Below are 16,665 nucleotides of genomic sequence, written 5' to 3'. Positions count from 1 at the left end.
CCTGTCTCTTGAGCATGTTTAGGGCTAGCCCCTGGTCCAGACCATCTTGCAGGAAGTCGAGAATGGTGTGAATGTGGCATTCCGCAACAAGTAACTGTTTGCGTCTACACCACCTGTTGAACGCCGTCCATGTGAGGTCATAAATTCTCTGAGTGGATTGTTTGCGAGATGCCAGAATGGTGGAAACAACCCTCTCAGACAGCTCCTCTTCACTTAGCCACTGCCACTCAGCCTCCAAGCATGAAGCTGGAGCCACTCTGGGTCTGGGTGAAGGATGGGTCCTTGTGAGAGGAGGGAGTCTGGAGGGAAGACACCATGGCAGACTGGAGCTGAGGTCCACTAGGTCGGACAACCACGGTCTCCGTGGCCAGTGTGGAGCCACCACTATCACCTGGGCCTGGAGAACTCTGATTCTGTGCAGCCGCGTGGACAGAAGAGGTAGACACGGGAAGGCATAAGAGGAGTCCCCGAGGCCAGGGGGCTGACAGGACATCTATGTCCTGGGCGTGTGGATCCCAGCCTTGTACCATCAACTGGTCCAGTTGGGCATTCACCAATGAGGCAAACAGGTCCATGCATGGGAGCCCCCACTTCCGAGTGATCTCTAGGAACACGTCCCAGTGAAGGGCCCACTCTCCCTGGTGGACTTATTCCCTGCTCAGCCAGTTGGCTTATGTGTTCAGGATCCCCTGTACATGTATGGCCCAAATGGAAGCCAGGTGCCTTTCTGCCCACTGGAACAGCAGGTTGGACTCGCTCTGAAGAAGGCCTGATTTTGTGCCCCCTTGTGTGAAGACATGCGATTTGGCTGTGACGTTGTCGGTGCATACTAGCACATGAGTCTGATAAATAAGGGTTAGGAACTCCTGGAGTGCTAGTCAGATTGCTCTGAGCTTCAACCAGTTGATTGACTGGCACCGCTCCTGCACTGACCACTTCCCCTGTGCGATGCTGGAGCAACAGGTCGCTCCCCAGTCATACAGGATCGCGTCTGTGGTGACTATTGAGACTGTTGGAGCTCTGTGGGAAAGGCCTTTGTCTAGATGAGGTAAACGTCCCCACCACTCGAGGGACTCCCGCACATGCCTCGGGAGGGTGATGAGCCAGTTCTGGCGCGAGGAGGACTGGTCCTGATATGGAAGCAGCAGCCACTGCAGGGCTCTTGAGTGGAAGCATGCCCACGGCACTGAGTCTATGGCCGCTATCATGGAGCCTTGCAGCTGAGCCAGTTCCATCAGAGGAGCCTGGCTGCCTTGCAGGTACATGTGCAGCTGGAGCAGGAGCTTATCCGTGCGATCATTGGACAGGAAGAGCTTGCTTTGAGCTGTGCTGATGACCACTCCCAGATGTTGAAGGCGTTGGGTGGGTATCAGATGGCTCTTGTCCCTGTTGATGATGAAGCCGTGGTTCTCCAGACACTGGATGGTAGTCTGGAGATCCCATTGCGCCACTGTCGCTGAAAAGGCCCTCACCAGAAGGTCATCCAGGTAAGGGTATACGTGGACTCCCTGAGTGCGCAGGTGTGCCACTACTGCTACCATTATTTTGGTGAACACCCACGGGGCTGAGGCAAGGCCTGTATTGAAACTGGTGGTGGCCGTGCGCAAAGCAGTGGAAGCGTCTGTGCTGCTGGAGAATGGGGACATGCAGGTATGCCTCTGTGAGATTTATAGATCCCAGGAAGTCCCCAGGTTGAATGGCTTCCGCAATAGACTTGAGCATCTCCATCTTGAACTGCTTTGTCTGTAGGAAGCGGTTCAGGAATTTTAAATCCAAGATGGCGTGGTAATTGCCATTGTGTTTGGGGACTGTAAAGAACACAGAGAAGACTCCTGAGGACCGCTGATGCTCTGGCACGGGTTCTATGGTGCCTATCTCGAGGAGGTGAGAAATGGCATCTAGGGTTCTCTGCAGCTTCTCCAGCTGACAAGATGGAGGAGCTGTCCTCCATCTGTCCTGCAGGATGGTGACAAACTCTAGGGAGTAGCCAGACTGGATGGTGCTCAGTATCCATTTGTCTGAGGTGGAGGCCGCCCAGGCATCTACAAAAAATTGAAGTCTGCCCCTCACCTGGGCCATCCTGGAGTCATGAATGGCTTTGCTTGACACTGGGCTTGGGGTTTTGACAATGTTTGTTGCCTCCCCTGCCACTGGAGAGTGTGGAACGGGTGCGCTGGCGGGAGGAATTCCAGGAAGAGTTCCAGGACCCCCGGAACTGATGTGTAGTCCTGTAGGTAGTTGGTTAGTCCTGTAGGTAGTGCTTGGGACGAAAGGAATGTGAAGCTTTCTTATGGGATTTGTCATCCTTCCTGGGAGCGGAAGGAACACCCTTCTTTTTATCCTTGGTGTCCACCAGGTGGCGCTCTAGAGACTTCCCAAAAAGCTGCCTACCCGAGTAGGACAGAGCTGCAAGACTGCCTTTGGAGTGATGGTCCACTTCCCACTGTTTCAGCCATATATTGCGTCTTACTACCACTCCATATCCAAGAGCTCTTGCTGAGTACTGTAGGCTGTCTAAGGAAGAATCTGCTAGGAATTCAGCTGTTTTAGCCTATTTGTGCAGCCCCTCCCTGACGTGTCTGGCATCGGGAGGCACTTCCAATAGTAGCACTTTAGCCCACTTTACTGCAGCCCATGCCAGGAAGGAGTTGGCTGCCAAAGCTCTCATGGCCAATGCAGATGCTTCGTTTGTGCGTTTTAAGATAGCCTCGCTGTGCCTGTCACTTTGGTCTGAAAGAGTATCCGCTCCTTCTTTGGGAATAGCTGTCTTGGCCCCGAGGGCAGACACAGGCTCGTCAATGGCCGGGACTTGAAGGGTTGCCATGGTCATGGCAGGAAGAGCATACAGCTTCTTGGACAGAGCATGTGGAGCTTTGGATTTGGGTGGATGATCCCATTCTTCCTTAACAATGTCCTTGAACAACTTTGGAAAGGGAATGACCACCTTTTGATCCCCTGACCTGGGGAAGACGTCTAAAGATCCCTGATCCCCTTCCTGTAGTTCCCCCTCCTGAGGAGTTTCCTTAGGAGGGTCTAACTGAAGGCAGGCCATAGCCTTAGAAATCAAAATAGGATAGGAGTCAGGAGAATAGAGCCTCTTATGCACCAGGAATGGCATAGGGGAATCGTCCCAAGAGTTCCCCTTCTTCCTTTTCTGAGTCTGATGCAGCAGATGACGGGGGGGCGTCCTCCCACCAGGAGCCTGGGCTGAAGGAAAGGCGGTCAGGAGGGAACCCAGAGCTGGAGCATCTTTTGTGTTTATCTTTGTGTGGTTTAGGCTTCTGTAAGGAGCCCCTTCTTTTACTCTTCCCCCTTTCTCTAACTGGGCTGACCTCCCAGCAGGAGGAGGAAAATGAGGAGAAGAAATCATGGCAGCATGACTTGGTGTGCTTGCAGCCTTTTTTTCCTATGTGCACGGGCCCAGTACTTGGCTAAGGAAGCCCTTGCCTGCTTTCATCATGGCGTTAAGCCAGGCCAGCACAGCCGAAGAGGTAGAGGGCTTATCTAGATGGTGAGATTTGGCATGCTTTTTTCCCCTGTAGGAGCCACGTGTGCATCTTCCCCTCCCCCCGGCTGAGTAGAAGGGAGCTGAGAAAACAAAACTATTTCAGGCGGGGAGTCTAGCATGCTTCCCGCCACTGAGGCGAGGGTGACTAATGGATTGCCTAATTGAGATGTAGATTCCACCCCACTCAGGGACTCATCTTCCTCTGCAGAGACATGAGAAGGGCTGTCTCTTCCCCCAGGAATAGTTAAAATCCCAGCTGACTAGGGGAAAAGGCTAGGGCTGGAGCTGCCCAATTCCCTCCCTATTAGAAAAAGAAAACTTAGCAGCTTTACCTGAGAACAATGCGGCAAGGAGGCCAACCACACTTAGCAGAGGCCCGTTGTCCCAGGGGGGGTTTGAATCGACAAAAAGCCTTGGATAGCGAAAGACCAGTCCCTGCTCCTCTAAGGTCTTAAAACGCTCCTGAAAGCTTCCCTCTCCTTGGGACCATGAAAGAGCATTCGATAAGGGACAGCAGGGGGAGGCATGAGACAGATCCCAGCCTCCGCCGCTTCCAGCGCCTCTTCAGAAAGAAAATCCCTCTCTTCCCCCTCCAATCTGGCTATTCATTGAGGGCGGGACGTGAAAGAAGAGAAGCAGAAGTCTGTGCGCTTCAAGTGCAGTTGATGATGATAAACTCTCTGAGAACAGCAAATAGCTAAACTGTTCCTGAATCCCTTATGGGGACCCAGGAGGAATAGGCTGACTCTGTTGACTGGAGAAAGGGAGAAGGTTCCTCCTCTTCCGGCCAGCCACCAGCTAAACTTTTTGTGTTATAGTGCTGACCCTGCCTCCAGGAGAGTTAACCCATTCCTGTCTGCTCCACTCCTCCGCTGACCGAGAAACAGAAGTCCTCGAAGTCTATTGAGGAGGGCCTGTAACTTAGTGGTTGACCACATTATTTGCATGCCATAGGTCCTAGTTCAATCTCCGGCATCTCAAGTTAGACAAATATTCCAGTCTGAAACCCTTGAGCCCCGCTGCCAGTGTAGACAATACTGAACTAGATGGACCATACGATCCTACGTTCCATTTGCCTGGGTCAGATGCTTACTTGGGTGACAACAGGATTTGCATGGTGGGGGGTGGGTCATGTCCCCTCAAGAAAGATGAGTAAATCAGGCTCTCAGAAGGAACATCTGCATCATACATCAGCATAAGGAAGGAGGGAACAGTATGCCTGCACCTCTACCACAGAAAGCCTGCCACTCCCCAGGAAAGGGTCTGAAGTAGGCCATCATGAGGACATGGAGTGGACAAATATTTCTTCACATTGTGCATAGACACTTTATATAATTCATTCCCACAAGATGTGATGACAACATCTAGCTCAGAGCTATAGAGGTCTATCAATATGGTTACTACTCAGAATGGCTGTAGGGAAGCCCAAGGTTCAGAGAAAAAATTTGCCTCCGATTACCAGTTGCCTGAAAGCAACAATGGGGGAAATGGGTATTGCTTTCGTGTCCTGCTTCAAGGCCTTCCTGGAGCCCTTTGGTAGGCTACTATGGAAAACAGGATGATGCCATAGACAGATCTCTGACCTGATTCAGAAAGGCTCGTCTTGTGAGAACTGCATGCACAGCTGGAAGTCCCTTTGAAGATTCCACAGCAGCAACTCAACACGGTTAAAGAGGGAAGACACCATTTGTAATTTAAAAATCTGCTTCCCTCTGACAATGGTGCAGCAGAAACTTCAGATATCTAGGCTGCTTACTTTCACACCACAGGCCCCTAGCTTTCTAGCACAACTGCCAAACAGTCCTAGACTATTGGTAGGTTTTCAAACTTCACAGTACTCCCAATCAGTAGCGCAGTGGCAAATTCAGAAGTGCAGAGTCCCTTCAAGATATTCACAGTCATGTCTCCTTTTAAGATTATGCAATCTTCTAAGATTAGAGAATAAACTGTCCAGGCTTGAATACTGCTTTCTGCTCCTCTACCACTGTCACCATTTCACTGTACCTTCTCACTGTCAGAGATATTACTAAATTTGATGTCTACACACTTATCTCCTGCTGCTACCAAACCGATTGTTGATAGAGAATCCTATCATCAGGATTCACTGGCTGCTTTCACGCTGCACTTTATTCCATTATTCTGACAATTTCTTACCTGGTAATTTGCACATTATATTTGATCTTTCACACGACATACAAGCTAGTTCTGGAACTCTAATGGAATGAAGTGCAAGTTTAGCACAATTTTTTTGTGATAAATGATACCAGAAATAATCCGCTTGCAAGCTCGGGAAGTCCAGAAAATCATGGGAGTTTTTCGCTTGCTGCAACTGCTCACATGACAGGCATCCAAGCATGCAGTGGCATTCCTGCCCTTTAGGTGCACTCTTTTTTTTTTTGTCTGACAAAATTTGTACCGGTATTCCAGCGTAGGTGCGGGTAGCAGCAGCATTTCCCACACACTCCCCTATGTCTATACAACTAAAATATAAATATATGTCAGATTCTAAAGGGAGAGCGGTTGCATGGCAATGGCACAAAATCTTAGACCTCCTACACAATGGAGAACTTCAATGTGCACGTGTATGACGGGTGAGGGAGGAAAACAAGACATTGTCCATTGTAGCTGTGTGAAAGACATTTACGCAAAATGCCAGTATATCAGCTGAAAAAGCTACTGTTCCTTAATGCAACAGGTACTGCAGTGTGAAAGGAATTTTAGAAATTGGGGCAGAAGCACTACCATTTTAATCCGTTAAACTAATGCAATAAACCCCATGTCTGAAAGCAGCCACTGTCTCTTCTTCTGCAATTACAGAATTCTTACTCTCCACAACTCATTTTGGCTTTTTGAAGTAGGAACTAATAAAGGCTTCCATGCAATTGACACTCACTGGGACTCTTCTCAGAGGCTAACACACTTCCCGTTCATGCTTATTGGCTTGTAGGATGCTGGAGGTATAGGGACCCTGCAGAGTCATTGATGTGTTTCTCAATATGGCTTGGCCATAAATACTTCCAGGTCAGACCTGAATTGTTGCCTGAACTGCAGCCAGACTGTGGCCTTGTTCACGCAGCTCCAGACAGAGATCGCCAACCTCTTTGGGCCCATCAGCATATTTGCAAACCGGAGAAACCATTGTGGGCACCAGACATACACCAGCAACCAAGTGCACTCCACATCCTAGAATATAATGTTTCTTTCAAGCCTGATTTCAGCAGGAGAGGGGAACCCTGTGGGCACCAGGAAAAGCCTCTGTGGCATCATGTGTGCCTGTGAGCACCACACTGGCAATCCAGTGCTCCAGAGATTTAGACCAGGTCAGCTTTGTTCCTCCATTTGCTCCCCAACTACCTGCTCCCTTCCCAGTCTGTCAACTTTTACTTCCTTGCCATGCTGATTGCCTACTTCTTGACCCAACTCCTCTCTGGACTGATTGCTAGGTTTAGATTCCAGCTTGCTACCAACTCATTCCCCACAGTGATCTTAAGCATCCCAGCCAACTCCAGTCCTAGCCCTGCTAGAACTCACACCCACTCCTGTGCACTTCTGCTTACAACCCATTGCTGACAAAAGAATGGCAGAGACAGGAATAAAGTCACCTCCTTCAGTACAAAAGCTACCAGAGTTAGAAGGCTGCTCCTTTTTAATAGGATGCTGAAACACAAGGGGATTTTGTGTTTGCCTGAAAATCATTTTAAAAAAGGATCAAAATTTCACATTTAGTGATAATGTAGACAGCTTTGAAGACTATTCAGTTCTGATTTTCACACCTTCAGCGATGTGTGTCAAGTCTACTTCTATTCACTAATATGTGAACATGAAACAGCTTCGGGGGGAAAAGGTGTTGTAATTATAGCTTAGCATACTCCTTTCAGGGAAAGATTTCTGTAAGAGTGCCTAAAGCTGCAATCCTATATTAACTTACCTGGGAGTAAGCTCCACTGAACTCAACAGAACTAACTTCTGAGTAGACATACATACTCTGTAAGTTTTGCAGTGAAGTGTTTGAGATTGAGTGTAGTTCAAAAGGCAGATTTGTAAAGAGATTTACTGTTTTGCTTTTAGAGGTAACCAGGTCTAGCACACCGTATTGGGAAGCATCAAAGTCAGACTTGTGTTTCTTAATGTAGTTGTCATAATATGACGCCAATATGAACAAACAGGAAGAAGACATTCTCAGGAGACAAGGCGAGAACCTATGCACTTCAAAGATATACATGGAAGACAGATCCTACAATGTCTGAGCAACGTTGGCAGGAGATATGGCACAAACTACCATTCAAATATATTTCAATCTGTGCACATGAGAATGTGCCTAAGATGATTCATCAATACTATCTGTCCCCATCATAGCTATATAGGATTAAGAAACCTTTTATCACTTAAGTGCCAGAGAGGTTATGACAAAGCTGGAGTGCTACTAAGTATGTGCTGGACTTATAAGACAGCTGAATGCTATTAAAGGAGTGCCTTTTACCAGCTTTGGCTGATAAGACAGCTGTGGCTGTTTCTGGACAGGTATAGCCTGACCACTGTTGTCCACGCACTGGTAACCTCCAGGCTGGATTACTGTAATGTGCTCTATGTGGAGCTGCCCTGGAGTTCTGGAAGTTGCAGCTGGTGCAAAATGCAGCGGCAAGACTGCTCACTGGGACAGGGTATCGCCAACATGTCACCCCACTGCTGAAAGAATTGCACTGGCTGCCCATTTGCTACCGGGCCAAGTTCAAGGTTCTAGTTTTGATGTACAAAGCCCTATACAGCTCGGGACCAGGATACCTGAAAGACCGTCATACACCTTATATACCCAGTCGATCACTGCGCTCTGCAGGTGAGGGCTTCCTGCAGATACCATCTTATCAGGAGGTTTGTTCTGCACAATATAGGAAATGGACCTTTAATGTGGCGGTACCTACCCTGTGGAATTCCCTACCCTTAAATATTAGACAGGCGCCATCTCTGCTATCTTTTTGGTGCCTTTTGAAGACTTTCCTCTTTCAACAAGCCTTTTAAATTGAGACCTATCCCAGTCTGCGTTTGTGTTTGAATTGCTTTTAATATGTTTTCTTTAATAATATGTTTTCAACTTTTTTTAAAAAAAGTTTTTTTAAAGCACATCGCAGCTGGGAACTCTCATGCTTTCTGGCAAACTCCAGACGTGCTTTCAGATGATACTTTTTGAGTAATGGCTTTTTTCTTGCCACCCTCCCATGCAGGCCAGTGTTATGCAGAGCTGTTGGTATGGTTGACTGGTGTACCATTACTCCACTCACAGCCACTGAACTCTGTAGCTCCTTCAAAGAGATTGTTGACCTCTCTGTGGCTTCTCTCACAAGTCTCCTTGTTTGAGCGCTGAGTTTTGAGGGATGGCCTTTTCTTGGCAGTGCCTGGGTGGTGTGATGCAGCTTCCACTTCCTGATTATTGATCCAGCTGTGCTCACTGCGATATCCAAACACTTGGATATTATTTTGTACCCTTTTCCTACTCTATGCATTTGTATTACATTATCTCTCACTTCTGTGGAATGCTCTTTGGTCTTCATTTTCCTTCAGACCCACAGCCTGACCAATGAGCCTTCAACAGTGGGATTTTTATCCTGGCAATGTGACAGCAACTTCAATGGTTCACAATGGTAAGGTGATTGTGTCCTTGATAGGGCAATTTCTTTCATCTGTGTAAACTGGGAGCTTCCACAGCACATGGGTTGAATACTTATGTAAGCAACATGTTTCTGTTTTTTATGTTTCTTACAAACATTTCCCAACATAAAACCAATGTCACCTTACAATAATTGATTTTGAGTTTCAGTGTTTCAAAATAAAATATCATACAGAACAAAATTATAATGTACCATTTGTAATTTAGTAATATGAGAGCATTGGTCAGGGGTCTGATTACTTTTGCAAGGCACTGTGTGTGTGTGTGTGAAAGGCATGTTATCTGACAGTGAACCTCCCCCCACAAAAAACAACTTATTTCTCATCTAAATGGGTGCAGTTGATTTTTCACAACTCAAGTGAACAATTAGATTACATTTGTAATACTTAATTTGTACAAAACACAGACTTTAAAACCCCTCCTTTCTTTTATATGTATATTACTGGGGGGGGGGAGAGACTCTGTAGGTTGGTAGGAGAGCCGGTGCTTTCCATGTAAAAAGTCCCAGGTACAATCCCTAGTATCTCTAGGTTTAGGGTAGTATTCTATGCTAGTCCTACTCAGAGTAGACGAAATTAAGTTAATACATGACTAACTTAAGTTTATTAATTTAAATGGGTCTACTCTGAGTAGGACTTAGTGAGTAGCATTTAGACAACCCATTTTTTGTGTTTTTTGGGGATCAGACAGGTGATGGAAAAGACATCTACCTGTGAAAGCTGCAGCCAGTCAAAGTAGACAATGCTGGACTAGATAGACAAATAGATTGATCTGGCATACGATAGTTTCCTATTTTCTTACTTCAGTTTATAATTCTCTTTGGGCTACTGCTGACATAACCCTGACTCACTCAACTGCCTCTAAAAGATTGGGAGGAAGTCCGAGGAATAGGGATTTCTTCCTCTCCCCTCAGCCTTAACCACAGTTAGGTTTGGTCCTGATGTTCTCTAAGTGTAAGAGTTACTTCAAACCAAGGATACTATTTAACCAGGATTTGAAACTATCATTAAACTGCAGTTTTATGTCCTGGCTAAAGAGCAACAACATTTTATATAATCTGTGTGATTAAGGTTGGTGTCCATGTTTCCATTAGTGGTTATTAAGGTAGGAGAAGAAAAATATGCTCTCAAGGGAAGAGGGAGTCAGAGAAATGAGCATACATCCTTGAGGCTGCTGTCCAAATACTTCAAAATTCCAGAAGAAACAACTAACAGAGCAAGTTTGGCTGAAAATGTATTAATTGGATGTCTCTCTCTCTCTCTACAGCTGCACATGCAGCTGATTTTTTAATTAGAAATAGTAATTTTTCTAAAAAAACTAAAATCCCAAAGTTTTCCAAGAAAGTGCAGTTCTGCATTGATATTTAGCACATATGCACTTACCAAGCTTCAGGCAGCAAAAAGGAATATTCATGTGGAGAGGTGGTCTCTGGAAAATTAGAGAGAATTGCCAACCGATGTGGAAGCAAGTCTGATCCATGGTACGTGAACAAAATCTCCAGGGCTCTTACATTGCTTTCCTGCACAAATAGTTTCATTTTAATATTCAGGAGACAATTCATGAACCAGTCTGTTTAATAAGCAACCGTGTCCCAAACTAATGAGAAATTGCATAACTCTCATTTCTTAAAAACACAAGTCAGTGTATTAATTACGCATTCCCTTTATTTATGATGGCTAATCTGACGAACACACATCATTCTTGTTCTGTTCAGAAATGAAGAGCGCTTTCATGAATGCTTTGGAAAACAAAAATATCCACTACTTATAGATGTGGGGGAGGGAAAGCTACTACTAAGAGGGCAATCCAAATCCCTGGTCTGCCATGCTGAGAGAGTGATTGTCCAGAACAGCTCCACGAGTACAGAGCTCCACATTCCACCCGTCGAAAGTGCAGCATACAGAAAGTCCCAAAATGAACCCTTTCAGGTGTGGGGTGGAACCACTGCATCCCAACTCAGCCCTACCACCATCACTTGATGGCTTTTGGTCCAATATAGGCACAATCAATCACTATGGCAGCTACAGGCTGGAGCAGCCTGGAGCAGACTTTTGTCTACCCCCTCGCCTCCCACCCTGGATAACGTGAAAAGTGGGGCTGGGGTTGTACCAATGGCTCCACCACTCTGCTGCTACCCGGAGGGGGTTGAATTGCTTTGCCGGTTACCCATTACCTAAAAGGCCTCCTATGTTACCACAGAAGATGGGCAACAATCAGGAACTATGGAACAGACCTCGCTCACAAGGTTCCCATGTCCTTTCAGACTTTACATCTGTGGCATGGGACAAAGCCATGAAAGAAGTAAAATATGAAAGGACTCTGATTTTACCCTTCATCAAATGTAGACTATCAAAGCAGTACCCCTATTAATTACTGAATATGCAGTATGCCATTTTTTTCTGCCAGACACTAATTGTAGAAATAGAAATGGAAGTCATATAATGGCAACAGTCAGTCCTGATCAAAAACTGATCAATATGAAATCCTTTATCAGCAAAAGAATTTATACCCGAGCATATGTTCTTGCAGAAACAACAATATTCTGATTCCGGAACTTCTTGAAGAACTCTGCATCATATCTCTGTTCAGCAGCATGTGGCCCTCCAAGGATTTCCTGAAGAAAAACCATTACAAAGTATTTCATATCACTTTCTCAACCAAAATGGAGACAATAGTCAAGAAATCAGAAGAAGGCTAGGAATGGAGAGGGCAGCTATGAGAGAACTAGAAAAGGTCCTCAAATGCAAAGATGTATAAAAGCGGATAAGAGAAAAATCAACTCATTTGAAATGTGGTATTGGAGGAGAGCTTTGCGCATACCATGGACTGCGAAAAAGACAAATAATTGGGTGTCAGAACAAATTAAAATAGAACTGTCACTAGAAGCTCAAATGATGAAACTGAGGTTATCATACTTTGGACACATCATGAGACGACATGATTCACTAGAAAAGACAATAATGCTGGCAAAAACAGAAGAGAGTAGAAAAAGAGGAAGGCCAAACAAGAGATGGATTGATTCCATAAAGGAAGCCACAGACCTGAACTTACAAGATCTGAACAGGGTGATTCTTGACAGATGCTCTTGGAGGTCACTGATTCATAGGGTCGCCATAAGTCGAAATCGACTTAAAGGCACATAACAACAACAATCACTTTCTCAAAAGCCCTCAGAGCACATGACATAGTGAACACCCTGAAGCCATGCTGGCATAGTCTCCTCTTGTCCTATGCAAAAGGAGACAGATCAACTAGAAATGAGAGGGAATACTGAGCTTGGATTGGAGGCAAACTCCAGTCTCCCATTTTACAAGTCCCTTGCTTCCCACAGGTTATCTGTAATTTTAACAACCCAAATGTTGCACCCTTAGTGTTGTATTCATCATAGCGCTAGGTAAGCACCCCATCAGAACAAGCATTTCTGCTTGCATAGCAGGACTTTCCCCCTTTCATCCCCCCACGCACCTCCCCCTAAATCTGTTCTAGAAGCTCCCCCAATCTTCTGGAGCAGATATGAGGAAGGTGCAGGGCAAGTCTTGTTGCACAAGTGGAATTCCTTGCACTGATAGGACGCTTACTTAGCTCTACGTTGGATGCAATCCGTAAGCTATAACAGAGTGATCTGTACAACTGGATGCACCACAGACCAATAAGTTATATACTTTCCCTCCAGCTTCTACACACATTTTTTTAAAAAATGTTATAAATATTGGGGACATATCTATTGTTTGTTAGGAGGAAGACGATAGGGTGGGGAGAAGAGAGAGAGAATGTACAGCAGTGCAAGTTATATAACTTGCTGCATATGGCTGCACAAATTATAAGAATATACTGGTAGGCAATCACAGTGTTTCCTTCATCAAAAAAGGGCTAAAAACATGAAAACTGAACCACATGAAAACTGAACTATCCGACTCAAAGATCTTGAAGCCATTATATAATAAGCCATAAGCCAACGGATGCAATCCACTATTGTTCACACCTCATACGTTGCTAGTCGATCCAAATAGGTTAGTAGTTTCAACCTGCTCCGGCAAAGTTCTTTCTGTTCCAATGTTAGCCTGTTTTTAAAAAAGAAAAAGAATGCAGTTTTCTCATGCTTAAATTTGATTAAAATGAAGAAATAAAGAACCAACATTGTGCATTTATTTTATTTTGCGTCTACAACTGAAACAAGGAAAACCCTTATTACAAGACTATAACGCCAATCCAGCTGTAGCCATACAACATGACTAATTGGCCAGACCGTGCATTTGGACATACACCATTGAAATGTGTATCCATTTGTATTCAGATTACATTGGTCCAGATGTGCACTCACAGATATAAGCAGGGATGCACATTCATACTGTGGTATCATCTGTCTACAGTGCCATGACTTTCAATTGGATGTGAATTCAGATCCTCTTCCAAATGCACATTCTAGAGCAAGCTGTGCAATCAGGGCAGAATCAGAGAGTTGTCTACATGCAATTATAGCTGGAATGTAGAACCGTCCTCCATATTTTAAATCCAAATAGGAAATTCAGGAAGTTGGGCCATTTTCAAAGTACCCTGCCAGTTAAATATTTAAACCTTGATTCAATCAGAAGTAAAATGTATTTTTTAAAATCTTCTGTTTTGGGATTGTGCAGATAAACCTAGCAATGTAACAAGAGGACACCAAGCCTGACATTTCATTTACTTGGATAACTTTATTGATTGAAGAAGTTCTTGACGCTTCATGGCTTCTCGCTCTTTCCTACTTTCTGCTTCTTCCTCAGGAGTTAAAAACTCTTCATAAAGCAGTTCATCAATGTCCACATCACCTGGCAAGATAAACCTAGGAGAAGAACCAAAATCAACGAACGAGGAATTGGTTATTTGGTCAAGAAAAGTATGGGTTTTGTTTTGTTTAAGAGTTTTCTATCTTTTAGATCACAATTTATATATATCTAAAATAGATCCAAACTAAGGCAAAGCTCTCACAAGTGGAAATATACAGTGCTTTTCATTCTTGTTGCTTGCTAGGTTTTTGATGAAACATCTATAAATATGAAGCATTTTTTTAAAAAAAAAAGTGTCAAAGGAAAATAGCCAGTGTGGTGGTTAAGAGTGCCAGGCTGGGACCTGGGAGAACAGGGTTCAAAGCCCCACTTAGCCATGAAGCTCACTAGGTGATTTTGAACCAGTCACAGTCTCTCAGCCTAACCTACCTCACAGATTTGTTGTGAGAATAGAATGAGGAACAAGAGTCATGTACACTACTTTGAGCTGCTTGGAGTAAAGGTGGGATAATAATAACAAAAATAACAGTAATAATGTAAAACCTGTGGCATTTTCAAACAGGAGCCTGGCTATGACAAAGTCCGGCCTGCACTCCTACCTACCTAACTGTTCTCATCTTGGTGGATCTAAGAGGCACTGGGACAGAATTGCATATGTACTGTAGCAGAACTAGTGTGGCCCTTGCTCATGGTTAGGGCTTGACTTGTGACACATTTGTCAATGGTGATCAAACCTAATTTAAAAATGCCATGAAGTCCCTGTCACATTTCTTCAAGGACACTGCTCTTACTGCATTTTTCACACTGGGATTGTATTTTTTTTGGGGGGGGGTGCTTTGCATTTGTCGAACTCTTCTCCCAACCTGTCAGTTTGCTATTTTAAATGTTTACAGGTAAAAAGAGAGAGAGTGCCAAATAAGTGCCAACCTTGTTTTCACATGCGATTCTGGCATGCAAGAAACAACTTGGGAAGTTGTTTCCCCCACCAAATTGAATAAAAATCAAAAATACTTAAACTTAATGACAGGGTTACAATAAATTGAAGGCATCACACGATTGTACATTATTCTGATACTTCTCATTCCAAAATATAAGGAACAGACAACATTTTTTTCCCATGAACCTGGCTGATTAACTTGCGTTCTCTTAAAATAATTTAATCACTGTCATGGCAAGTTTTGCTGATGTGAATCCATCACAGTTTCTTGTTTAATCAAGGTTTGCTACGCTATTTGCTTAATCTGGTTAGCAATGCACAAACCTGCCGCCATCTTCTCCTTTCCCAATGGCTACGAGAGCCTCCAGGTCTGTTCCTTTTAAGCCATATTGCAACAGCTCTTTAGCAGCATCCACATTCTCAGGAACTCTTTCCAAGCACTCATGAAGGACCCAAGAACGCTTATTAATTTTGCTCTGCAGCCCCCCCCCAAAAAAAAACAGGGGGGAAAAGACACAAACAATTCATTTGATTCTTCTGACAGCAAGGGAGCGTAGTTATGCTCACGAGAGAACATTGTTGAACAAGGGAAGCTGGCTCATACAGGGCCAAACTGTTAATCTATCTAGCTCAGTATCATCTACAATGACTGGCAGACACTCTCGAAGTTTTCAGACTGGGGTCTTATACACACCAGGGATTAATCCCAGGGCTTTCTACATGCTTTGCCTATGCTCCACCACTGAGCTATGCCCTTTCTTGTAAGCGTTACACTTATCAATAACTTCTTCCCTCCCACCCACCTCTGATTGTGAAGGAGATCAAATCAGTTGGACTACACAGATGACATCAGCAGGCACTGGGATCCAACTGAGCCACACTCAGGAGTATAAACATTGAAACCAATGCACTCCCATCCACTGATGTCAGTGGCTCCACTCCAAGTATGACTAACATAGAATAATACACAAAATGTTTAGCACTGTTCATTCTGCATTAGAGTAATAAAGAATCATTTTCCAAATCCAGTTTTTGACACAAGGAAACACTGGTTTCACAGGTCATTAAAACTTTACATAAACCGGCCTTTCCTAAACTGGTGCCCTACAGATGATTTGGACTGCAACTCACTTCAGCCCAGGGGCCAATGGGAATTGAAGTCCAAAGCACCTGCAGGGCACCAGCTTGGGGAAGACTAACATAAAAACTACCTTCCAATAAGAAAGCATACCAGATAATCCTGGATAGAAGCAATGCTAACAGCTGATTTCCTCCATTGCCTCTGATAAACAAGGTCAGAATCGAGGTCATATGTTTGAGCTAATGACAAAGCTTCTCCATATTCTTCATTATCAATCTAAAACAAAACATACTGAAATTAAAGCTATCGCTGTGGGTTCCATTATAAGAGAGTCAACATTCTGCAAGAAAAGCAACATACATCATTTTTGGTTTATGTTTGTTCAAAGAATCAGTAAAATCATGTTCCAACCACAGATTAGCCTTCGTGAGATAGCTCCCTATGTTAAAAGCAATTGTACAGTATCTAGTCCATACATAATGGACAACAGGATACATTATAGTCAATACATAATTGGTGCCCATGACCCTAAATTTTACACAGCAATCCTGTGTCAATGGTTGCTGCATAATCTTAAAAGGAAGAATTTTATTTTATTCAGGGATAATACAATGTGCTTTGAATACTCAAGAGAAGAAACAGAAGAGAACAGCCTCCCCGAAGAGGTACGCCTGGCGCCTACACTTTTATCTTTCCGGCGCCAGGTAAAGA

The 16,665-nt window shown here is 44.5% G+C and overlaps 1 protein-coding gene across 2 annotated transcripts in view; it reads right to left on the bottom strand.

Annotated features, from left to right (window-relative positions):
* NBAS (NBAS subunit of NRZ tethering complex) overlaps window positions 1-16,665 on the bottom strand; it is a 297,038-nt gene that overhangs the window by 224,026 nt on the left and 56,347 nt on the right. For both annotated transcript variants that reach the window (XM_061622739.1, XM_061622740.1), the window contains exons 16-21: window positions 16,105-16,230; window positions 15,198-15,349; window positions 13,855-13,992; window positions 13,153-13,231; window positions 11,680-11,784; window positions 10,553-10,689 (exon numbers count right to left, since the gene is read on the bottom strand). In XM_061622739.1, the coding sequence (XP_061478723.1) occupies window positions 10,553-10,689; window positions 11,680-11,784; window positions 13,153-13,231; window positions 13,855-13,992; window positions 15,198-15,349; window positions 16,105-16,230 (737 nt within the window). The remainder of the gene's footprint in view (window positions 1-10,552; window positions 10,690-11,679; window positions 11,785-13,152; window positions 13,232-13,854; window positions 13,993-15,197; window positions 15,350-16,104; window positions 16,231-16,665) is intronic.

Source organism: Rhineura floridana, chromosome 4 (genome assembly GCF_030035675.1).
Source record: "Rhineura floridana isolate rRhiFlo1 chromosome 4, rRhiFlo1.hap2, whole genome shotgun sequence".
NCBI lineage: Eukaryota > Metazoa > Chordata > Lepidosauria > Squamata > Rhineuridae > Rhineura > Rhineura floridana.
Note: the sequence above shows the minus strand (reverse complement) of the source record. Positions and strands in the feature narration are given on the sequence as shown.